This window comes from Zophobas morio, unplaced genomic scaffold (genome assembly GCF_036711695.1).
Source record: "Zophobas morio isolate AGI-343-1 ecotype UQ-CSIRO unplaced genomic scaffold, CSIRO_AGI_Zmor_V1 ptg000004l, whole genome shotgun sequence".
Lineage (NCBI taxonomy): Eukaryota > Metazoa > Arthropoda > Insecta > Coleoptera > Tenebrionidae > Zophobas > Zophobas morio.
The window spans coordinates 19,595,727-19,622,744 of record NW_026972109.1 but is presented as its reverse complement, the minus strand read 5'-3'; the positions used below and the strand labels follow the sequence as shown (position 1 = coordinate 19,622,744).

At 32.9% G+C, this 27,018-nt stretch overlaps 2 protein-coding genes across 3 annotated transcripts in view; both read left to right on the top strand.

Annotated features, from left to right (window-relative positions):
• Positions 1-5,413: 5,413 nt before the first annotated feature.
• Positions 5,414-6,716, top strand: LOC135135584 (succinate dehydrogenase [ubiquinone] iron-sulfur subunit, mitochondrial). Its single transcript, XM_064064681.1, has 5 exons — positions 5,414-5,595; positions 5,663-6,084; positions 6,138-6,303; positions 6,353-6,475; positions 6,531-6,716. Exons 1-5 carry the CDS (start codon positions 5,545-5,547, stop codon positions 6,630-6,632), a joined length of 864 nt encoding a protein of 287 aa, XP_063920751.1. The 5' UTR covers positions 5,414-5,544; the 3' UTR covers positions 6,633-6,716.
• Positions 6,717-12,927: 6,211 nt separating this feature from the next.
• Positions 12,928-27,018, top strand: part of LOC135144852 (6-phosphofructo-2-kinase/fructose-2,6-bisphosphatase 2) — a 34,264-nt gene continuing 20,173 nt past the window's right edge. For both annotated transcript variants that reach the window (XM_064076990.1, XM_064076984.1), the window contains exon 1: positions 12,928-13,199. In XM_064076990.1, coding sequence (XP_063933060.1) covers positions 13,010-13,199 — 190 coding nt within the window. In that variant the 5' untranslated portion in view covers positions 12,928-13,009. The remainder of the gene's footprint in view (positions 13,200-27,018) is intronic.

Below are 27,018 nucleotides of genomic sequence, written 5' to 3'. Positions count from 1 at the left end.
TTAGTTGCGCGATTGACATAAAATGACCGGAAATCAAACACTTGTCCTCAAAGTACCACACAAAGTCTCTCAGTTTAATTACGTACTTCAGCTGCACTATCACTTCATGCTTTACGTGCTAACACACGGTATAGATGCAAGATGAAACAGTACTAATACAACACATTTTCACTAATATTTAAATATATAAATTAGAAATTCGTGAAAAGAGCCCTACTTTTAAGCCAAAACGGACTCTGATGTTGCTGCCACCAAACCGAAATCAAAACTAAACGCAGGGGACCGAAAAATGTGACCTTTTATCAGTTGGCTCACGTGACAGTGGCGTCATCGTACGTCACGAGCATTCGGTTTGCAGATTCAAAATTAAGTTGTAGGTGAAACGAAGTTCACGGGGTCAGCTAGTATATAATAAAAATAAAAATACAGAACGCTGTTTTGGCCTGAATTCCTTGTCACCCAAAATACATCCGTGTGTTTTAAGCGGGAAATCGGAAATTAATATCTTCGTTTGAGGTTAATGTGACGGGTTTAAGTGAAGGTGTGTGATTTGTTTTTAAAGTATGGATAATTTAAGTGATTATGCACGATGTCTTTCCGTCAAAGAGAAAAACAGGTATGTACAAAAGTTAAACAATTTAAACGGCGTAGATCCTTATAATTATATAAGGATCTACGCCGTTTAAATTAAAATAAAAAATTAAATTAAAATCACTTGCACTCATTAGATTATGATATTTTCTTCCCTTAGGTGGTTATCATCGTTATCATGATGATCGAGGCAATTCCTCGCAACGATTTTAATAAAATTTACATCACCGAGACGCTTTTTCTTCGCAACGATTTTGGAATTTACATCACCGAGACGCTTTTTCCTCGGAGCGATGATTGGATATTTTTCTGTTTGTTTATTATGTGTTTTGTTGGGGTAACCAGTTCGTAGTATTTTAAACTCTTAAAGTAAATTATTTTTTATAACCAATCATTTAGATCATGATATAATTTGGCATAATGTAAACTATTTGTTTAAACCGTTGATAAAGTGTGGCAAAAATTAATCTCATGTAAATTTTGTTAACTCTGCAATTTTCACATCGTACTATATTTCTTAATCTCACAATCTTAGCCTCAGTAATTTTATTTGTTGTATAATTTTAATTGAACGTAAATTTCATATTCGACAGTTTTAACCTCACATAATATTTCTATTTGTACAAGTTTATTTCACACCAGATATTCTGTTTCATAAATCCTTGTTAAGTTTTGTTTTGTAAATACTTTGTTGATGAATGTTTCTATCATATAAATTATTTGATGTCCAACTTTAATCTCATATAAGAATTATTTGTTGTTTCAAATTTCACAAGGTTGTATGGCGAATCTAAATGTTGTTTATTGCTCTTTGAAGCTTTAACCCTTGTTCAGTTGTTGTTAACATCAGAGTTATGGGAGATTGAATATTTAAAATGGAATTGAGGTTAAATGACACAGAAAACGTGGCAGAAGCGAAGTTCGGTTCCTAGTCGAGCTGGCGAGATTTATCGTGTCACCTGTACAAGTCCACAGGTTTGGATAGATTCAGGGGAGGCCGCCGATGTTGTAAATTTCTCGATTTGGCCCAATAGTCGAGATCTCTTGCAGGTTGGACGACCGTCATGGCCTAGTTCCGCAGGTTACGTTCGTAATGGAGATATGCGTGTGGGGTAGGCTTTGCGATAGATAGAATCACCGTCGTGGGGGGAGAACAGCTCCAGACCGGTAGCCCAGACTCCGCTTATGTTACAATGCCCCAGGGGTACTTTTGTTGTGCTCCTGTTAACTGCCGTAACTTAAAAAAAAAGGATCTGCCGCCACACGCCTGTAATAACTTGTGTATTTGCATTCAGTTACTTGATTCAGTTTTTGCTTTGTTTTATTAAATTTGTGATATTTAAATATTTGCATTGATTCCAAACAGATGTATAGAATTTCCGTTGGTTCGTTTTTTACTTCCCGAGCGCAAGCAAAGGAAGTATTGTAATCGAATCCGTCGGCCGACTCACTACTTTTACGTTTTCTCGATCTTTCATGACCCCTAGAAGACGAAGAAATAGGTCTCTCATTTCCGTCTGTCTGTCCGTCTGTCCGTCTGTCCTGCTGTCCGTCTGTCCGTCTGTCTGCCGACCCGGATTTTAATTAGACAGATAATCTCCGAAAGTACTGGACCGATTGTTGTGAAATTTTGTACTTATATTAGGAATATCATGTAGATGGTAAAACGCTAACCAAAATTTGTCTAATCATCCCCACCACTGATTCGATGACGTCACTTCAAAATTGTACATAGTAAATGGGTTTTAAATTGTATAAAATAACATAGTCCTACACATGTAGTTTACGACTCCGAATTGAGTTTTTACCCGAAACGTCCAGATTTTTGGAAAAAAAATCAAAATTATAAAACAACATTTTGCAATTTAATTTTGAATCTGCTAACCCGAATGTTTTGAAATGTTGCAGATGTTTTAAGGCTATAAAGAGCATCATAAATCTTTAATCAAAATATATTTGGTTATCCCCTCCAAAAACTTGATGACGTCAGCTCAAAAGTTTGCCGAATAAATCATATCTAAAATGTACAAAAAATTATGATTCTGTACTTGTGATATATCACTCCATCCATATTTTTTGGATTTGCATATACAGGGTGACTCAAAAAAATTAATGAATGCGTGAATTTATTTTATTGAGTTAGTCAGGAACTACAAAACCGAATGCTTTGAAATCTTGCAGATATTTTAAGGTTATAAAGAGCATAATAAATGTTTAGTCAAAATATATTTGCTTATCCCCTCCAAAAAATTGATGACGTCAGCTCAAAAGTTTTCCGAATAAATCATATCTAAAATGTACAAAAAATGATGAGTCTATACTTGTGATATATCACTCCATCCATATTTTTTGGATTTGGATATACAGAGTGACTCAAAAAAAATAATGAATGCGTAAATTTATTTTATCGATTTACTCAGGAACTACAAAACCGAATGTTTTGAAATCTTGCAGATGTTTTAAGGTTATAAAGAGCATAATAAATTTTTGGTCAAAATATATTTGGTTATCTTCTCCAAAAAACTGATAACGTCAGCTCAAAAGTTTGCCGAATAAATCCTGTCTAGTATATACAAAATATGATGAGTCTGTACTTGTAATTTATTATTCCATTCATATTTTTTCAATTTGCATATACCGGGTGACTAAAAAAAATAATGAATGCGTAAATATATTTTGTTGGTTACTGAGGTTCTACAAAACAAACAAACAAAAAATAATAGACATGCAGTCGTCACGTTTCCGACAGCGAGGGAAGTACTGTCTAAACTCTTTAGACCAATTTTTCATATGTGTATGTCTGTCAATTCGCGAGTGTTTTCTTTCATATACCTTAAGGTGTTTGAAATGTAATATGTCCGGGAATAAAACAAAAGGGGGTTTTTGCGCTGAGGAGTAAATCTTCTTTCCTCTTGCGAGGAGGTGCCGTACTCCCCCCTCCAAAACAATTTTGTTTATTATTTCTTGCGCTCTCAACTCACATGCAGTATATGCTCACTTGTATGAAAGAACATCTTCCCGCCATTTTTCAAAAGCAAAAAAAAAACACACAACGTAGGTTCCTATTTGTTAGACGATCACAGCCAAGGCCAAACTTTTGAATTTTTTAATTTTTCGCGGCCCTTTCAAACTATTTTCAAGGTCAATTAAAAGGCGGGAAGTTTGGGTTATCACAAGGTAGATAACACCGAACCAAGTGGCATAAGCGGGGGGCGCGGTTCCTAGTAGACCTGGCGGGATTTATCGCGCCATCTGCAAAAAGGACGCAGACCTAGAATAGAAGTCAGGAGAGCGGTCTGGATGCCGTGACACTAGCGGCGTCTCGATAGCCGGGATTTCCAACCACGAATTTGCGACCGTAACGGCATGTAAACGCGGCACGTTTCTTCGTTAGATAGAGGGGTGCTGGTGCTCTGTGAGTGCTGGGTGACATGTGCTTGCCGATAGAGTAGAATCATCGCCGTGGTGAGAGAACAGCCGCAACCAGGAGCCCCAAACTCTGCTCGTGCTACAACACCATCTATGGGTAATTTTGCTGCGCTCTAGAATAAAATTGATATAATTCGATCGCCACACGCTGCACAGTTTGTATAAAAAATGTTGTTCTCTTCTTGACTGCAATAATTTTAAATTTGCCGGTTACTTTAATTCAGATTTTCCTTTGTTTTTATTAAATTTGTAATATTCATTAAATACCTATTTGCATTGATTCAGAACGTTGAATTTGATTTCATTCAAAGTTAGGCAAGTTTTTTTTATACCTAGCTTAGAACTAAGAAGGTCTTCAGCCTACGCAACTTAGTCGCAGCTTGGTTTTTCTTTCTTTTTTTTTTGTGAGAGGAGGAATACATTATTTTGTATTCTTCATATATTTTATGTTTTATTTAGCGGTACTTTTCCAACCTTGGAGTCCACCACTTGCATCTGAACGCATTCCGCCACAAAAAAAAAACAGACAACGTAGGTTCCATTTTGTTAGATGATCACAGCCAAAGCCAAATTTTTTAATTTTTCGCGGGTGTTCAATTTTTTTTTCAGATGTCAATTTAAGGCGGGTGTTTGAGTTATCACAGCTGCGAGAAAATAATTCGGATGTAATAAAATAAACATAGAAACACCTTCCATTTCTAGTCCATGATGTTATTAATTTAACTGATGAGAACTCTCAAGGTCTTTTTTCTCAAAACGGATCAATTTTTAAGATTAGTTTAAATGTCATAAATGACAATATCAATTTCCAGTGAGAGGTTATGAAGTGTGGATATTGGAATAACATAAGTAAAAACATGCAGAACTTTAATTATATCATGCTAAAAAAGTGAAGCCTGAATAAGTAAATTTCTATCATGTGTTTTCATATGCACTTTTACATCATTGTTACATTGTATTAGAACCCTGAACAGTTAAAAATATTAACATGAACTGAAAATATGAATAAACATGAACCATGGAGGTAATATATTTTATCTCCATGACATGAACAAACAATAAATTAGACGTGTTGAATGGAATATGTAGTAAAAAAATTTACATTTTTCAAATCAGAAAATCATTAGTAAACTGATATTGCACTAATTACACTCATTATCGAGGCGGACTGCGACATCGAATGCGATTAATTTTTTTTTTAATGATTGCTCTTTTATGAAATTACAAATAATGTACCAATTTTTACAAGTGTTTACATTTACAGCACAGAACAAAAAGTGACTAAATAGATTAAGTAACCCTCAAATTTTGTATATAATAACACTAATAATAATAATAATTCTTTTCACTTTAATTTTCAAACGACCCCGCCGGTGGCAGCACTTGCACTTTTACCTCTGCGTGCCAACTTGTCAAGTGTCAGTTTAGGGTCGCCAGTGTGTGAACAAAACTGTCAAACTATTAACATAAGTTCTACAAAACAACAAATCTTATTTATTTTCGTTTAGTTTAGCCTTTGTAAAAATGTCCCGTGAAATGCAACTCTTTCGACTGTGTAGAGGTTCAATTTCGCAAGTAAATCCACCATTTAACCTTACCTATCCTGTTACATAAGAGTTAATATTTTTATCAACAATTGCAGGTTCGTTGTTATGCGACCGCCGCCGCTGCCCCACAAGCTCAGTCGAAGGCCACCCGCGAAAAGAAATTCGAGATTTATCGCTGGAACCCAGACGAACCCAACAAGAAACCATGGATGCAAGAGTACAGTGTAGATTTGAACGCCTGCGGTCCTATGGTTTTGGATGCACTGATTAAAATTAAAAATGAAATGGACCCCACTTTAACCTTCAGAAGGTCGTGCCGTGAAGGGATTTGTGGGTCTTGTGCTATGAATATTGGAGGTGTGAATACTCTCGCTTGTATTAGTAAAATTGACACAAATGTGGCGAAATCTACAAAGATTTATCCTTTGCCGCATATGTACGTCGTTAAGGACCTTGTTCCTGATATGACTAATTTTTATAATCAGTATAAGTCAATTCAGCCATGGTTGCAACGCTCGTAAGTAGTAAGGGAAAATTGAATGGTTTTTTAATTAATTTTGGTAAATTAAGTGATGAAAAGAAGTCTGGAGCTCATCAACAATATTTGCAAAGCGTGGGTGATAGGCAGAAGTTGGATGGTTTGTATGAATGTATTCTTTGTGCTTGTTGTTCAACGTCATGTCCAAGCTATTGGTGGAATGGTGATAAGTACCTTGGACCAGCTGTACTTATGCAAGTATGTTGGTAGATTTGTTTGTGGGGGAGATTTATTATTAATTTTTAAGGCCTATCGTTGGATCATTGATTCTAGAGATGAGGCGACAGCAGAAAGATTGAATCAATTGAAAGATCCATTCTCTGTTTTTAGGTGTCACACTATAATGAACTGTACAAGAACTTGTCCTAAGGTAAAGTGCAATGAGCGTTTGTGGTTTTGTGTATAATTTTTTTATTTGTTTGCAGGGGTTAAATCCAGGAAAAGCCATTGCAGAAATTAAGAAACTTTTGGGTGGTTTTGCCAAGAAAGACGCTCCTGGACTTGATACAACCGCGTTACAGCGTTGAAGTAGCTACAATTTTACAAAGTGATTTTTTGTCATACTTCTTTACCTCATAGGATGATTGAGTAAAAGTTGTATTCAACAAAAATGTGTGATTATTGCTATTGTTTATCCCAGAATATTTGCCATTACTTTATTTTTGTGTACTAAGGTGTGGATGATCATATTTTACTTAAATAAAGTGAAACGAGTTGCTTTTGGTGTTAATGTTTCCTTTTGTATGATAGAGAAACGGGGAAATTATTTTTATTAGATTTTGTATTTAGTATGCAACCCATTATACACGAATGCAAATTAGTCACATAAAACGGGGATTATTTGAACGCACCATTTCCTGAAATACAATAAAAACAATTTAACTCACTACTACAAGTATTTTCTAGAATTTTGTCGCGAATTTTCTGAATAAAGACTAAAGAAATACAGTTTGGAACGCATACTTTCATATTCCTATGTAATATCAAGGATGAACTTTTTGGGACAGTGTTTAAAAAATTCTAAAAGCTCAGTTATTTGTGGACGTTCATTTTTCATCCGCCAGTCTATTGTGCAACTTTGATATATTTTGGACTTTTAGCATTTATTTGCAGACTGATCCTCGAACTGAGCCGTTGCGTCTAATAAGATCAAAAATTTTGATCTTTAAAAGGTTGTATGTATAAAAGAAAAGTAAATTTATTGCATAATGCATGAAAGAGTTAAGTATCGTCTGCTATCACTTAACACCACCACCACACCACATCTTATATTAAAAATTATTACGATACTGTCAATTTTTACTTCCCGAGGGTAAGCAAAGGAAGTATTGTAATCGAGTTCGTCGGCCGACTCTCTACTTTTACGTTTTCTCGATCTTCCATTATCCCTAGAGGACGAAGAAATAGGTCTCCCGTTTCCGTCTGTCTGTCCGTCTATCTGCCGTCCCGAATTTTTATTAGACATATAATCTCCGAAAGCACTAGGCTGATTGTTGTGAAATTTTGTACTTATATAGGAGTATCATGTAGATGGTAAAACGCTAACCAAAATTTGTCTAATCATCCCCACCACTAATGCGATGACGTCACTTCAAAATTGTACATAGTAAATGGATTTTAAATTGTATAAAATAACATAGTCCTACACGTGTAGTTAATGACTCTGAGTTGAGTTTTTACCCGAAACGTCCAGATTTTTTGAAAAAAAAATCAAAATTATGAAAACATTTTGCAATTTAATTTTGAATCTACAAAACCGAATGCTTTGAAATCTTGCACATGGTTTATAGGTATAATAAGCGTGATAAATTTGTAATCAAAATATATTTACTTGTGCCCTCCAAAAAATTGATGACGTCAGCTCAAAAGTTTGCCGAATAAATCCTGTCTAAAATGTGCAAAATATGATGAGTCTGTAGTTGCGATTTATCATTCCATTCATATTTTTTGGATTTGCATATACAGGGTGACTCAAAAAAATTATTTTATTGATTTAATCAGGAACTGCAAAACCGAATGCTTTGAAATCTTGGAGATGTTTTAAAGTTATAAGCATGGTAAAAATTTTGATCAAAATATATTTGCTCATGCCCCCTAAAAATTTGATAACGCCGCCGCAAAATTTTGCTGAAAAGATGCTATCTTAAATGTGTAAAGAATGATGAGACTATACTTGTGATTTATCACTAGACAGCGGATTTCTGTCGGGCTACGTCACGGTTATAGGTGGGGACGCGCTGGATCGCCGGGACTCAGTAGCGGGTGATACATAATCACTGAATTTAATCGTTACTTATTCCATAAATACAATTAACGATTTATTAATCAAACGTCTAAGTAAATGAGAACGGGAATTAACAGCAGAGTGCAATAAAGCAGCGTTATTCTAATCGCAAATAAACGATGTGCAGCTCGTAACTGCAATGAATTCCCATCCCGTACGAGCCGTACCGAGTTTGGCCTTGCCTAGCCCGACAGAAATCCGCTCTCTATTTATCACTGCATTAATATTTTTTAGATTTGCTTATACGGGGTGTCTGAAAAAAATTAATGACTGAGTCAATTAATTTTATTGATTAAATCAAGAATTGCGAAACTAAATACTTTAAAATCTTGCAGACGTATTTATCTTAAATTATAAGTATATAAGTACTATACAGGTGTTCCTTTTATCTGTTTACGCCTGACAATTTTTGCATAGGCAACATATTATACACCCCAGAGACGACTTCAGATAAATAATATCCTACAAATTTCCACACTAAAGATACGGTAACTAAATTTGTGTGTCAATTCCATACAAAAAATTTATGATATCATTTTAAAGTATTTTTTATTGACCACATTTTATTTAACCCAGTTTTTAACTGTGTTTCGTGAGTTATGTTTAATTTGTATTAAGTGTATTGTATTAAATGTGTTAAGAATGTTATACTTGACTAACGTGATTTTTAAATTTTTGAAATTTTAATGCATACTTAACTAAGTAATTCATGTATCAATTATTACCTTTGAAAAAATGTATAAATTGTTCTCAAATAAAAATAAAAGCATACACCCTAAGTAAATGAGCTTCTCGATTTTCGTCTTTTATTCTTGCATTATAGTTCTAACGGTACGTCTTTTTAGTGATTTTACTTTTGTTTTTTGCTACGATCCAATAGGTACGAGTGATTTAAGACATATTTTGTTTTTCATTTCTTTATTGTGCTGATGTATTTGTATGTTTTGTATCCCCTCTCCCCTAGTAAATTATAACAGAAAATTATTGATGACAATTTTCTTTTTACAGCGAATTGGTTTAATAATTTGGTTTCAATTTATTGGCTGTCATTAATTTTATTTGCCTAAATGTAATATATAACGATCGAATAAATAATCTTTTTCAATGTTTTTTCACTAATTGAAAAAAGAATTGTAATGTTGGTTATCTACCCAAATAAATTTACCTCTCGGATGTTATAAAATGTTTCTTCAAAATATATATAAAAGAATGCTTTGTATATATATTAATATATTTCAACAGAATCCCTCATTTCTCTACCCTCATTTCTATACTTCATCAAAGATGCGCAAAAATTAATTTTATGGACGATGTCTGTTCTATTTTTCGAATTCTATTTAAATGCAAATTATTGATTTTTTTAATTTGTGCCTTTTGTAATATTTGTTATAAAAAAAATCGACATATCTTTTATTTCTTGGTATTCAAAATATTATCGTTATCGATGTGTTCTCAACAGCTGCCTATCTGTACTATGATGGGTCGACAACAAGGCCGAACCATTCTTAATATTTTCTAGAATAGAGTACCTGCAGGCTTTAAAATTGTTTAATTTCAATATCTACAGCACGCAAATGTAATTTTACGGCTTGATTTCTGATAATAAAAAAAAATCACGAAACCATACTTAATGAAATTACAGAATAATTTGAGTATCAAACAACGCAAGGCAAAAACCCAAATTTATCTTGCAAATAGTTCACTTAATCGTTGTTTATTGTACTAATTTTAAATTTGCTTAGTCGATATTTACTTAATTAGGACAGCTGGAGAATTTGACAAGTATAATATTAATTAAGATTACTGTAATCTACTAAGATTATATACAATCAATTAATTCCAGATATGTGAGTTATGTAACACTGCCAGATATTTGCAGAAATAAATTGAAAAATATAGAGTTTTCGGAATTCAGATAATTAATTGTTAAACCTAAGTAAGATTTTTTATGAATTCTTATAAGAAACAGTAAGTACAGTTTCACAAAAATAACTCAAATATAATGATAAATTTTATATTTATATTTGAAATGTTCACCTTGTCGCTGAATTTAAATGTGATTATGAAGTGTTCAAAATAATTTTAAGCAACAATTCTATAACGCTATAAGCAGATGTTAATTATATGTATATAATAAATGATAAACCGTTCGTTTTCTTGAAGTATTGTCCGTCATTTCCGTCAGTTTTGATTGTAAATTACGACATTCAGAATTTTTTGGATCTCAAAGAAATTTCTTGTCATAAAGAATAAATAACACCAAATTCATTATCACTGATTTGAAATAATTTCTAATTTTTTAATTGTTTTGTAAACATTTTTTATATCTTGGTTGATAAGAATTTTAGTCATTGCATTAAAATTTTGATGAACCAAGATGCAAAAAATATTTACCTTCAATAGTTGCGCTTTATCTGCAATTATGTTTATCCTTTACACACACAAACATTCATTACATTTTACTTTTCAAGCGTAAAAACAAGGGAAAGGTATACTAATTAGCCATTGATCAAATTAGTCATAGCTAATTTGATCGTTTCCCAAAGTTTCATAGTTCCCATAATATGAAAAAGTAGGTCTCGAATTTCCGTTTGTCTGGTGTCTGTCTGTCGGTTTGTGGTCTATCGGGCTATTTTATCCTGCAAGTAGGTAATTTCCGAAACCATCGAACATAGTATAGCAAAATAATGTTGTTCTGTCGTACCTGTGATTTATTTAAAAATACCGTTCTATTTTTAGCATTTCGTATGCAGGTTTTTGAAAAAAGCCAAAATTGTGTGAAAACATCTACAATTTAACTTAGAAACTACAAAACCTATTCTGAATTAGTGTACACACTAATCGATCTATTTATACAGGGTCCCAAAAAATTAATGAATGAAATAATTTATTTTATTAATAAAAAAGTAACTTTAATTATTATTTTGAAATATTAGTAACATAGTACTGTTATTATATTATTAGCGTAACATTGTACCCATTCAAATTTGTATATTTGTCTCAGTTAAAAAATTTAAACAACTATTGCTATATATTTTCACATATTTTTCAATTTTTAGTTCCTCAGCGTAAGTTAAAGAAGTATAGCAATCGCAGTCCATCGGACGAATGACACTTTTATGTTTTCTCGACGTCTCGCGACCCGTAAAGTACGGAAAAAGTAGTCTACAATGAAACATATCCGGCATTTTCGACTTGGGTTTTTTCTTTACATAATTTTGTGATGACGTCATTTTGCAAAGACACGTATATCAACTTACTTTAGATTAGTGCAGTGTAATACCAAAAATAACAGTATTGCATTCCCAAAATTTTCTGGGAAAATGTTCCTGATTTAACCAATAAAATAAATGGACTCATTCATTAATTTTTTGAGCCAGCTGTTTAAGTAAATCTAAAAATATGAACACAGTGATAAATTACAAGTAAAAACTCATCATATTTTGCACGTTTTGGGTAGAATTTATTCGGCAAAATTTTGAGATGACGTCATCAATTTTTGAGGGGGGGGGGAATAAACACATATATATTTATTAACAATTTACCATGCTTACAATGACTTTAAAACGTCTGCAAGATTTCAAAGTATTCAGTTTTGCAATTCTTGATTTAATCAATAAAATAAATTGCCTCAGTTTTTTTTTAAACACCCTATATTACGCTACATTAATAATATACGCAAGCAGTTTGGAATACATTATATACTAGTCCAAAAGCTATAAGGTTATATGACCATCATAAAAGTAGTTGACCACAAATAAATACCCCCTTTGTGTGGTTCGCACTAAGCTTACCGATTGGCAATAAATCGTCTTCTAAACATTTTTTGCTTATATTTAACAAGGCCGGCTTTCAAAGCGAGTGGTTACTTCGGAACCCTCAGCGGCTGCTGGTAGTATACTTGTTTCCAAAATAAGAGACTAAAACTACCGGCAAAACTGACTTGACCTTTAGGGTATCATAATAGGACCATAAGCTTAATCCATTGTACTTGTTACAAGCTGTCAATCATTCCTATTGGCCCACCTACCGCTTAGGATTGGAAAACCCTACAAGTCCAGTCAGTTTTCCAGGTAGTTTATAGTTTTACTATCTTATTTTCGAAGCAAGTATAAAGAAATAGTGGAGTGGTGGATTTACATATTTAGTGAAAGTCGCCCCTGAACGAAACCACAACAGCCGGTTGAGCTACAGTGGACACGTTATTTACGACCCTAAAACCTTTTCTATTGTAAATAACTTAACTTCGACACAATGGGATGGCCATATAACCTTATAGCTTTTGTCTACTTTATACTTAACCATTTCAACCCTTTTACCTGTACTACCTGCATCCAACCCCAGCCCTGCCAATCAGCCACCCAAGCAAATAAATCCTAAAATTCCCACTATATTGATCCTTCCCTATACATTCTAACCAGCGCCGCATTTGCCGTCGCCGTGGTCCGATCTAGACGTTTCGCCATTGGTCGGCGCGCTCCTCAATCCCTCTCCAACGAATTCGTCGGCGCTCGTCTACAACCTGTGTAAAAACACGGAATCGGCTCAGTTTCGCTCAGTCAGTCGCTGTGTTTTGTTTAAAAATAGCTACGATTTGGAGTGCAACGTGTCGCTGTCGACATGAGTAGCGGCTTGGACATCCTCAGCGGGTCTCTTCGCCTACGTAACGGTTGCGGAGTGCGCTCGGGACCTTACACTTACTGCAAAGTCAGCGAAGTGAAAGCATGTCCCAGTGTGATGTCGCCGGAGACGAAGAGACTGCTGCCCCCGAACACGGAGACGGTGCAGACTAAGCCCTTCCCCATCAGAGGTACGTGCAAATTGACAGTTTTTACCCGCGGTGGCGTTTTTTGAGTGACGAACCGGGAAAAACAGCTGCTTCCAAAATGTCAATGTCAGATTACGCCGGCGCAATCTGACATAAAAGCACGTGCTACGAGGCGAAAATGACGTTTTGGAGTGAATGGGAGGGTTTTGGCGGGTTGGAGCTGAGGGATTTTCACGGACAGCGGTCTTCGCGAGTTGGAAAAGCCTTAAAGTTATAAATAGGCGGCTAAAAACAAACTTCCAGAATCTGCCAGATCGACGACATCGGTAGCAAAAAGCGGGTATTGTTACATTGGCGTAAGGGCGTTAAGGTGCGTTTACAGGGGGATCTGAAACTATGTACTACGTAACACTAGTCGGCTGTTTATGGATTAAGTTCCGAAAACAGTATATTTTTTAGATCATTTGCATTTTCGTCAATCATCAATTGTAACGAACAGTCGTAAACATTACGTATTAGTATACATATATTAAAAAAAAAAGTATGTATCTTCGTAATTTACTGTTTTCCAAACGTTCTCAAAATCTAGTCGAGAGCAATTTTAGCAAGACAGTTTACTTAATGACAATTGACAATTTTCCAGCGCCCCAATGTTGAAATAATCAATATAAGGGTGTCAATCCATCGTTCTATTATAGTAATGCAGCAGAACTTGAAAACAGGCGACACTGTGTACAATCGGATGTAAAAATTTGGACCCTATGGACGAAACGTTTTCCTCAGTTTTCATAACAGTGTTCAATCTGTCAGCAAGGGCAGAATTTGCAGTAGGTTTATTTCTATTACCAAATTTCACTTTTTACTCTGCATTAGTTTTACTTGGAACTTGGTTGTCTAGTTATAAATGAAACATTAATGCGAGTAAAAATATGATGAAGTTACCAAATAAATAATGGTCAAATTTATCTTTACCTTGAAAATTCAGGACTGGTTAAAAATCACATGATCGTTTGACGTAAATTTGAGGATGTTTTTTTTTTATTGCAGATTGTCCTAAATACTGTTTTTTGTGTGTCTCATATTTGGGATCACAGGTATATGTATTACTTTTGGCTACGAATCATGGATGGATGAAAACAATTGATATTTAATAAATATTAATATAGTGTATTTCCACCTGTAATTATTATACATACAATTTTTAAACAACCAGAAAATAAAAATTCAAAGGCCAACGAACATTTTTTGAAATCTATACTTATATAATAAAGCTGAAGCTGTTGTTTATTTGAACACGCTAATCTCAGAAACTACTGGTTCAAATTCAAAAAATCTTTTTGTGTTGTATAATCCATGTATCATATCTACATATAGGCTATATAAAATCACGCTACGATCATTAAGAGCGAAGTAGCAATGAAAAATTCGGAAAAACGGGAAAATTATTCCTCCTTTGACAGCTTCCGTTGCTTACGCTGCTTAAACGGTTAAAGTTACGTAAAAATCATGTAGGACGAAATTGTTCCCCTCTAAAAGTTCTAAAGAAAAGTCCGCGACAACATATGTCTATCTTTTAAGGTCGAGTCAGTATAACCTTTTTTATGGTAATGAAATTTGTTCTAAAATAATAATGCATTATGTATAAAATTCTCGCGTCACAATGTTTGTAACCGAACTTCTCCGAAATGGGTAAACCGATTTGTATGAAATTTTTTGTGTCTATTCGGTAGGTCTGACAATATGTTGTAAACTATTTTTTAAACCCCTAAGTGATAAGGGTGGCCCACCCTAAAAAATCTATTTTTTTGACAAATTTTTTTATTTTTATTTTTTTAAGATTTGGCATCAAAAAATACACATAACCCTAAATTTTCACCTTTCTACCACCAACCCCCATTTATTAATCATCTATAAAATAAAAATCAATTGCTGTTCCTATTAGTCTCGCTAAGACTCAAAAACGGCTTGACCGATTTGAAACATTTTTTATATTATGGGGATGCTTTATAAATAAAAAAAATAAGGATAACTTAAAAGAACAGTAAAAAATTAAAAAATTCTAAAAATTTTGTATGGGAGTCGCGACTTCGAATTACTTTCAATAGTTGGCGTCTCTGACGGACCTGTCGTCTAACTGACGTGTCATACAAAACTAATTCTTCCGTGCGATTGTGAAAAGTATATTGCATTTGAAATCGTTCTTTGTTTTTTCGTAAAAAAAAAACGTCGTTTATTTTAAGACAAGTCTTGGTTAAAGTGAATTTAATTGCACATTGCGAAAGTTTCTTATTCATTTTGATCTGCCATTCTATTTACCTATATTCACTTTGTTGGTTTTGACAAAACCTCAAACTTTACCGTTATTCGAGGATTTAATTTGAAGTTTTCAATATTTTAAAATTCTCAAGACAAAATTTACAGATTTGATTGACTGTGAAAATAATTCTGTGTCGTTTTATGAAGTTCATTAAAATGCCGAGAAGACAACAAGCTCACATAGGTCCACGAAGTCAATCAAATGTGCGACGAACTACCTCAGGTGCAAACCGCAATAATTTATTTCATGGGTAATTCGGATATGGAAGTTGATCAGCGTTGTGCTCATAATCAACATAATCAAACATTGAAGCGAGACATTGAGTGGTATGAATAAAACTGAGTAGATACTCATATTCGAAGTACGAAGTACCTACTTCATTATTACTCTTATATACCTGAGCATCTACTCTATGTACTGAGTACCTACTTGGAAACATTGTGTCTCCGCGGATACAAATTGAACATCTAGGCGTTTTGTGAGCATTTAATCTAAAAATGAGGATCGGCGTGGCAAATAAGTAACTGAGCTGTCTGTAAAGCAGCTTAGAAAACGAGTAGGATCGTTGTAAGAGTGAATTTTAACTAAACATGGTGAATTTCATGAATGTGCAACGTCGTCAAAAGGTGCATTCAGTTTGAAAAACACATTAGGAGCAGGAATATCGAAAACTTTTCATGTAATTAACTTTTATTTATTCATAAATTGTGCAGTGCGTTTTTTCTAACACTGGCCATAGAGATTCCCATCTCAAGGTGTCTACCCCATACTAACTTATATTTTGGTGACTCGATTTTTGCCTTGATGGTTGAACACTGTCACTGTTGTCCTTTTTTGTTGTATCGAGATGCTACTTGAGCATCAACTGTTACTTACTGAAGTATTAGTATCATCTAGAAAAACTAGAAATATTTTGATTTGATATTCGAGTAGATACTTCGTATTTCGAGTATGAGCATCTACTGAGTTTTATTTATATCAACCATTGTCAAAAAATTGATCGAACGTTGTTTCGACAGAACTTCCTTCGCACCAAAAGTATAATGAAACATATTCAGCATTTTCGAGTTGAGTCTTTTCTTCACACAATTTTGTGATGACCTAATCAACATTTACTATCAACACGTAAATATACCACCTTGGATTGGTGCAGTGTAATACTAAAAATAACTGTATTGTATTCCCAAAATTATCTGCGAAAATCGAGTGAGCCATTCCATCAATTTTTTGGGGGGAAAAAATAAATATTCTTAACAATTTACCATGCTTACAATAACTTTAAAACGTCTGCAAGATCTCAAAGTATTCATTTTTGCAACTCTTGAGTTATTCACTAAAATAAATTGACTGATCCATATATTTTTTTGAGTCACTGTAAAAGCAAATCTAAAAAATATGAATGCCGTGATAAATTACGAAAATATACTGATGATATTTTCCACATTTTAGATAGGATTTATTCGGCAAAATCTTGAGATGACGTCTTCAAGTTTTTGGGCTTGATAAACAGATATATTTTGATTGAAAACCTACCATGTCGAACAGTAACTTCAAAACGTCTGCAATATTTCAAAATTCAGTTTTGCAATTCTTGATTCAATCAATAAAATAAATTGACTCAGTGATTAATTTTTTTGAGACACCCCCTATAAGCAAAACTAAAAAATATGAATGGAATGATAAATCACAAGTATAATCTCATCCTATTTTGGACATTTTAGATTCATTTGGCAAAATTTTGGGCTGACGTCATCAATTTTTTGGAGGGGATAAGTAAATATATTTTGAATAAAAATAATTTATTATGCTTATCATATGTTTAAAACATCTGCAAGATTTCAAAGCATTCGATTTTGCAGATTCAAAATTAAATTGTAGGTGAAACGGAGTTCACGGGGTCAGCTAGTAATAGATATGTTTGGATTGAATGTCGAGAATTTTTGATTAGCAAAAAATATTTCTGAAAATATTATTACCAAAAGTTTCCTTTCCTTTGAAGTGTTTGTAACACCGTATTTTTGAGTAGTTAGTATTTACTCATTTTTGTTTAATAAGAAGAAATATATTTGTTTTATTATTAAATGTGTGTGTACGTATAATGTAATGTATTTTTATGCTTTTATAATCCAGCTATAATGTAAATAACCACAGAAGTAACTACACTTTTGGACCTCTCTTATCGCGAGTCTTACCACTAATGGTTTGTATTTATTTCGTTCTAAGAATGTCTACCTGTCGATGAAATTATTCTAATCTTTCCATGAAGAACCTAAATTTATTTTGACAGGTTTGCCTCTCGGAAGTCGGTTTTTGCCCATTACTCTATTGTATAGGGAATACAAAGTTTCAGGAATGTATAAATCAACAAGCTACAGCATGACCAACTATAATCCGGGTTTGTTGCTTTATGGGTATTTACTTGCCCCACCCATAATAACCATTCATTTCAAACTGTCAAACTTAAATGGTCCTTTAATATTAATTTATTTAATTATTTAATTTAGTAAAAAATGAGTATATGAGCAGACGAAAACAATTATACCATTTTCACGTTACAATCCCTATTTATTTACAGAATTTTTATTTATTTTAAAACATATTTTTGAGTTTCGGAAATCAAACTTTAATTATGAATATTTAACAGGAGCAACAATTTGTTGGAGATTGCTAAGCACAGAAAATCTTACGAAAATATTCCTTATTACATAGTAATTATATCTAACAATAATAAATTAATCATAGAATATACAGTGTTTAAACTTAAAACATGATAAAAATAGTTATTTACATTATGAGTGCGGTAGGTAGCGTTTTGCAGGCGAGGTTTTAATTTTGAAGCACGACGCGCAGCGGAGTGCTTTAATAAAACCGGGCCCTGTAAAATGCTCTAACGCACAAAAAATGTATTAAATTTTTTCTCCGACCTATTTTTATACTTATATATTATATATATACTAATCTTTTAAATCCAAACCCTGCTAAATTGTAACTCGGTATCGAGTACCCTGCTTTAAGCAATTGTGCAGTAGGCGTTGCGTTCAAACATCTGCAACGAAAGAAGAACGTCAAAATATTTTGTTGACATTTCGCTTTTCTAACTAAAATTTTCTTCAGTTCTCAAATATTCTGTTGAACAAAAACTTGCATAAATTGTGTTTCTGCAGGTATCCTTTATTATTTGTAGAACAATTTATGTTTTAAAAGCCTCTTAAGCAGTGGCGGCTCGTGAAGTTTTCTTCAGAGGAGGCTCAAATTTGAAAAGCACTACTTTTTATATCTTTTATTATCTGAATAATTTTTTTCGTCATGCCCACGAAAAGAACACTCTTGCGTTGACAGATAAATTATATTGCATCGATTAGTCTTTTCAAAATTGCCCAATTTTCATCAACTTTCTCGTAACAGTTCTCCCTTTTATGAGCCGAATCTAAATTATTGGCAATGTTTTGCTTACCAAGCATTTCTAATTTAATCGAAGAAAATATGTCTTCCTGTGATTTTTCATGCCTTTCTATAGCTCGTGACAAATTTTGTAAATTACACTAGTTTACAAGGTTTTATATCCAAAGACAAAAATAGTTGAATCTAAAGGATTTGGGTTCGGGAAATTCAAATCTGAAAGCAGAAAAAATCTATCACGTCAGGTTTTTGAGATATTTATATAAACATACCCCGTATTTCTTTTCTTTTATACAACTCTTGTAACGTTTTTATTTTTAAATATATATGAAAATATAGTTTTTGAGCAAATTTGTATCATTTTAAAACATTTACGTAAATAAATAACATGAGTGTCAATTTTTCAAGCTACTAGATTGTCATCAATATTTTATTTAAAATTTTTCAAGTATTGATTTTAGAATAATTGGTTGCTTTTGATTTTGCTACGGGAAGTGATAATAAAAATGTGAGGTTGGCCTCACAAAGATCTTTTAAAATGATACAAATTTGCTCAAAGAAATACAGGTTTATCTTTAAGAATAAAGAAGTTACAGGGGTTGTATCAAATAAAAGCAACACCCAGTATATATTATAAACATTATGACTGAAAATTAAAAATGATAAACAGTAGCGTTTCTTTTATTGGCAGTACTGACAGTTTCCCTTATAATAGACCAACAGTTACACATTTTCGTCCCAAAATCCTTGATACCTTCTTTTTAAGCATATTTGAACAGGTCTTGCTTTAGGTACTATAATTTTACCATAAACATATCAAAACTGATTTGCACTTACTTTGCACGATCTCGAAGACATTTTTTACACGACAATGGTGCTTTAACATGAATCAATTTGACACTAACGTGAAGGTAAGAGCAAAGTTCATTATTTTTGATTTATGAAAAAACCTGACGTGATAAGGATAATCCGTTTTTGGATTTGTTATCAGTAAGTAATTTAGAAGTAAAAAATATTTTTTTTATTTTTGGATACGAAAAAAAGTTTAAATTTGTAAACTAGTGTTATTATAGCCTGTTTTACCCCAAGCGGAAGATTTATCAGTTTATCACTTATAAATAATACACAATTCCAACAGTATAATTTGTTTCTTAAAACCGAAGCCGTTAACTATTTAGTTTTATTATAATTATTTTCATGAAATGCTCTGTTTTGTTTCTAATTGTAACTGTCAATACCATTAATGGGAGTGATGGTGTTGGTCTTCCCTTTTATACCCTTACCTACGTAAAGCCTAAACACCACCACCACTGAACAGGGAGCTCGCGAAACCACCTCAATGTTTTTCCTACTTACACCCGATTGCTCCAACTAATAAGAAAGAGATAAAGTTATCTGCACGACTTGATCTGAAAAGAGATGAACTAGCCGGAGGCTAGCGGCTTGGAGCGGCTGTCGAATCAACGTTTTAGCCAATGCAATGCACACTGACGGTGCGTCAAGGTTACGATCTCTTATTCAGATGCATCGTCGTTCGGAGGCTAGCGGCTAGCAAGCCTCTGCCGCTGAAACCAAACGCGGAGTGGTGTGAATGTGAATTATGATTGTGAGGGCGCAAATATAAATTTTTCCGACATTTTAACCCGATATATGATGAAAGTAAATGAAATCCAAGAAAATATTCTGAAAAATAACAAATGTCTACAAAAATATAAATTCTTTCATCGAAAAAAATTAGAGGAAACTCAGCTCCAAAAAATAGAGGAGGCTCAGCCTCCCCTGCCTCCTCTGAGGAGCCGCCACTGCTCTTAAGTCAAAAAAATTTCGAGTTATTTTACCGCACCGCGATGACTGTAAAATCGTAGTTACCGGGTACATCAGACGCTCATGAATGAGCTCTTTACAGATCGAGAAGCCAAAAAATTATTTGTAGAGGATGGTATTAATTATAATTATAATGGTTAATAATGTTAATATGTTAATTTTTGTTATGTAGTTGTACACTATTTATATATATACATTTTTTTTTGTTCAGTGCAAAACTGTTAATTTGTAAAGTGTTTTATGAGTTTTTAATGATTTAATCGTGAAAGAGATTTTTATAATCACGATCTTGACATTTGTCGTGATGAAAAACTGCAATCATCGACTCTTGCCTTGCGTACGTTCAGTAGAATAAAATTCTTAAAATACCTTGTGTATAATTTCGTAAAAAACAAAAATAGTTCAATTCTGCTGTAACTGTTAACGTTAGTGGGTCAATAAAAATTGTTATTATTCTCAGTCAAGAATTATATGCAAGGTTTTTGGCTAAAATATGCGCATTTGTATATCCGATGTGAATAAAATATCCACAATATATTTTTTGTGCAAAACGTGTGTAAATATTTATAACTAAAAATAGTCAGATGATTAACTACGTAATTTATTAATCATAGGCGTATGTGCAAAAACGTAACACCAGATAAAACCGACATATCTACGTTGTTGAATTGACTTTATTAGTTGTTATAAATTGAATCTACAGAAGATTTCTCTTTTTTTTATATATATGCTTGTATTGAAAAACTTAGTTCAGCGGCAACGGATGTATACATAATAATTGGTGACTAATTTAAAACACAGATTACATCTGCTTTTAAATCTAAACTTCCACTCAGAACTGGCACCATTTTCCTCAAAGTAGGTATTAATCAAAGTAGGAATTATGATAACTTTTTCTTTCAATTTGTTTCATCATATTAACATTATTTCATCCAATTGGCTACTTCAAAAAAAAGTACAAAGGTGATTCAACTGGTAAAAAAAGTCAACAAAGCAATAACATTGCGCCACGTGCCTGCATGCTAGTCGAATTTAATCCTGTTTTACGAAAACAGGCCTGGCAGAAGCACAAGAATTGGCAGACAGTAATAAGTGGCTCGTGTCAAACAAGGCCAGCGAAAATCTGTATCTCATGAGGCTGATTGAAGAATTCTAGTTGTTGGGTAATATTTGTTTATGCAATTGATTTTTAGTGGAAATTTGAAAAATATTTCCGTGTCATTTAGATAATTACTTCTATTATATATTTGAAGTCCGAACTCTTAACTGGCTTTGAAAAATTTATTTGGTTGGCACCTCAGGAAAAAGTGCATGCAAACCTCATTTATATCTCTAACATTTGCAGTAATGTTCACAGGAATCTGCGGTTTCATTAACCACGCAATATACATATATGATGGTTATTTATGACTTGAAAAAGAATGTTTCTGTAAAGTACTTTCTTTAGGAATATTATCCTTAAAGAAAACTGAAAAAGATGTTGAATCAAGCAGAAACAGTCCAGCTGTACAAAATTGCAGGTAAAACAATAAAATGCAAGGAAATAATTGCGAAATTAAAAGCGAACAATTTGTCCGCTTTGTTTATCGAGACGTTTCGTATATTTTCTCTGTAAATACACTAAAACCATAAATATATTTAAACATTATTTAACTTCGTAACGTCTTATGACTTCTCATTTACGTTCCACATTCTACAGAATATTTTCTTTAGTTGAATAAACCGATAAAAAAGACATTACCCTAAGGTGTTCAAGCATTGTAAAATGTAAAATTACGATGAAAGTAACCAAAAGCTCAAAGCTGTTTTGGAGTGGGTTCCAAGTTTACGTCCGAAATGGTCAAATTCTTTACATTAAGTTGTAAAACTGCATTTATATTCAGTGTAAAGTTATATAAAGAAAAACACGTTTGTTGTATGTATGCGCATTTATCCACGTAAGTTAAAATTGCTACATTCAAAGGAGTGACATTAACCCACTCAAGAGTCAATACATGGATAGTATCTCCTGTAACATCTGCTTTTCTAAATTAAATAAACTGTCGATCAACAAAAGTTTGTAATTACTGACTGGCATTAAAGGAACTTCATTGCGTGTTTTTTTAACTGAATGTGTGAACTCCCATTGCTAAATATTTTTAACTGATCGAGTTCATTTTTAAAATCTGCGTTGATAACAGTTTTGCAAAACGTAAGAAAATAATGTTCAGTTTCCCGCAAGTGTGAAATGTTGTCATGGGAAGCAGCTAATAACGACAAAATTCGTTAAAAATTGAAAATTATGCAAAAATTTTAAAAAATATGCAACGTAATCGTAACTATGTGTATACAATTTAAGTTAAAATGGACGTGTAAAGTGTAAGTATGTATTTAACTCTTGATATTCCAGTTTTTTTTTGTTTGTTTATTTAAAATAAAATAATGCAAAAAATTAGACTCTTTTACTTTTGAAGTATTACGAAAATAATTTAAACGGACTTACTGGTACTTACTGGTATTTCAAGGCAGGGAGTTGAATTTCACAACAAAAAATAAAAATATTTGCAAGATTAGCCATAATTATCATTAAATCTAACCTAACATAATGATAGTACAAAGAGAGATAATTAGAGAAAGAGGCCCAAGAATGTTGGCAGAAATAGTGAAAACTTGTCAACAAAGAGTTAATGTTCTCCTAGGATATCGTAATTGTACGATACTTATTTCTACTTTCTACTTTTTTTGTGGCCGTTTACCTTATTATCCTGACTCTGCATTCTTGATGAACTGTTAAATTAAAGTTAAGTCCAGCTAATTTCGAAAAATTGTAATGATTTGTAATAATTTGTGGTTCCGATTTTCCAGTGTAATTTAATAGAGATTAATTTTGCTCTTTTGTGAAAACCAGAATTATGCCGATTCTCAACCGATACGTGGTGTGGTTAGATTTGTAATTTCAAGGCAAACTTTTTTGAAAATGTACATTCTAAAAAAGACCCACTGACCTTCAATGCCACATTAGCTGTGTCAATAGGTTCAAAGGGCCGACGCCCATCAGTCGATTTATAAAGGGGTTTAATTTAACTTGCGATACAGCCCTAGAATGAGTGTCAAAGGTGATCAAAGGGGTGGAACAAAAGCTCAAATCAATTCGTTGTAACATCACAAAATTGACTGTTAGCAGTCGCAAGTAAGGGACAGATTGATAGATAAATTATTAGGAATGAATTTATCAGCACTAGTGTTTTGTGCTGTTATTCTAGCAAAGGGCAATTATGTGTTGTGGAAAAACTTACAGATGTTACACTAGTTCAAAGTCATTAAGTGTTTTATACGTAGAGGTGCAATAAACCCCTGTTTTCATAGTGTTGAGTAGGAGTTTTTTTTTATTAATACACTAATTGTCCATAAAACGAGACTTAGGGTCGTGGGAAAATTGAAAAGTTTTCAAAAATTATGGAGAAGTTATCTGGCAACACAATACCCATAAAAACGACGCTTAAACTTACTGTAAAGTCAACGACTGTAGACTAAAAGATAGTTTCCATTAAAGTTGTGTGGAAATAAACTTTCCGGCTACACAACACATGCTGGATTGGGTTTTGACAGGGCTGAACGTTTAGGGGAGAATGTAAGTATCTTTGCAGAATATATTACTTATTGACCACAATTATATAATCTTTTAGTTTATCTATTCGTGTAAGTAACTCTGATTTACTACTGTTGATCATTGTAATGTACCCTTTATTGGGAGAACAGCAATGCATTTTAAGTATTACATGTGCATATTAAATTATGTATACATGTCAGGTGTGTTTACTATTGTAATCATGATAACCGATTGCCACTAACAGCAATAAATTATGTTTGTTTGAGATCCTGTTTCAAAATTGATCTTTGTACATTTTGTCATAATTAATTATATTGCAACTTTTGTCGTGCCAGATAAAACTTCGCAACAAAGGAAGTATAATAATAGGGTGCATCATTTACATCTCACCTAATTCCTACCTAAAAATTTGCTTATTTATGCAACAGTAGGGTCTACACTGCTAAATTACAAAAGAAAAATCGAAGATTTTGTTTGACTTTTTCAAAACCACATTGAATTGAAAATAAAAGTGTCGAATGGCCCAAAATAAAGTTTGAAGTCTTGTGAAAAATCCTTACGTGATGGAGAAAAGTGGAGTTCATGTTTTGATGTTCACCCAAAAATATATAACAATCACAAACCATTATCGAATTAAAAACAGTTTTTCAAAAGTTAAAAATTTATAATGTTATGCACTTGATTCGAGTTACGAAATCGAAAATTCTTTGGAAATACGTTTATAAAAGCCGCGTTGTTTTCAGGATATGAGTACTCGAAAATTGTTTCAAGATAAATGATTGTAAATCATTCTAAAAGTGAAGATTTTCGAAATACTACCCGACGTGCTTTTACATGTCTCAACAAGTAAATTACTAAATGCACAAGTTGCCGGTTTGCTAGTTTCGTAAAGTGGGACAGATTGCAACGACGGTTTTATTGAACTTTATCTGTGTTTTTTTTTTGCAAAAGTTGCTGCTTCAATTGTATTTTTTAATCCGCATGTAACACTTTGTAATTTCACAACATTATCTATTCTACTAAAAATTTTTATTTAAACGCAATAACATCGTTTATTAAATTTTTCGCTGGCTGATATTTTTAATTTTCACACAGTCTGTGGCCTTGTTTAATAAATTTATTTGTCTAAATTTGTAAACAAAGCCAAGTACACTGTAAACTAGTCAACATAATAGATCTGTTAACTTGAAGGGAATTACACTTTCGAAAATAAACACTTATTGCTTTACAATAATTAACCACTTAAAAGATTTTTTTATATGCGCAGTAATTTCTTGCCAATTAAATTTAATACATTTTATGTTAAAAATATCGAAAACACTCAAGGATTATTTTTTTTAATCTACAGAAGTCTGCTGAAAACATTTTTGGAAAGTATCAGGGCCACCATTTTTTCCTACATCCGGATATTACTAACGAAATTAGGGGTGACTGATTTCTCCAATTTTATAAAATTTTATCGAACCCTAGCCTAGTATTTATAATAATCTAAATTTGTAACAAAATCGGCAACATATTCGAACTGTGATATCGCAGGTAAAAGTTGAATTGTTTACTTAACTTCTATGTACTTATTCTAAAATCTCAAAACTTTGTACTTGGGGATCACATTCTATTATCTATTATATCAATTGTCGTCATTAAGTGTTTTGTATGTTGCAAGACAAGTAGAGATTGGAAATTCTTGAAACGTGTTACAAACTACATAATTCCAATTTATTCCTGACCCACATATCGCGAAGTATTTGATGTTGCATTTGACTCAAAAATACACACACAAAAAATTAACGCGAACAAACACAACTAAGATTTTCTTGCCGAAAACACGCCAACATAGTTGGCGAAATGCGTCGACATTTAGCCACAGTTTGTCCGATTTGCGTAATGAGTGATCAAATCCAGAGCAGTATATCTTCGTGTAGAAATAACTCTCCGAACAATGTTTTTTCAAGTGAAGTTATTACAGAAAATTGCGCTGATGCTTGCTTTATTTATTATTTCATGTGTAGTTCAATCGGTACTCAGACAACTGATTGGTCCATTAAAATTGATTGTTTCGTCTACAAGTGTTCATTATTGGATCTCTGTATTAAGCTATGCAATTAACCCAAATCTGGGCACACGTCAGTACCATTACATAATTTTTGAAATGTCATTTATCACAGATAATAATCGTTGAGGATTACTTTTATGGTATTATTTTTTTATAACACAAATTTTATATGGCAGTATTTTGACATAAATAAAATTTAATTAATAAAAATTGGTTTAAACACTTTCTCGAGAGAATATTTTATGAATCATCACTGATAATGTCTGGCTACGTAGTCTGGCCGCACGAATTACTTTCTAATTAAATTTACATACGAATTTGTTCATTGAAGCGACATTCGAGAATCAATAATGACTACAAAACGACACTCGCTATAATATTTAATAGCGTCAAAATCGTTTTTGGCCATATCGCAATTAAACAAATTTTAGATACTCAGCTTTAATTACGGTTTTTTTTTTAATCAGATTAGCCTGACTGCTGACGTAATTGAGTTATAAAAAACCCTCATATTACTGTAGCTATTCATTTCTCACCCCACGTAATGCAATTGGGTCATCCATCCAAGAAATGAGTTATTGATTGCTGTTATACTTTTCTATGTTCTTACCTTCATGAAAACTAAACTTATAAGAAATAGCCATTGTTCGAGGATGTAATTTTTACATTCTATACGAAA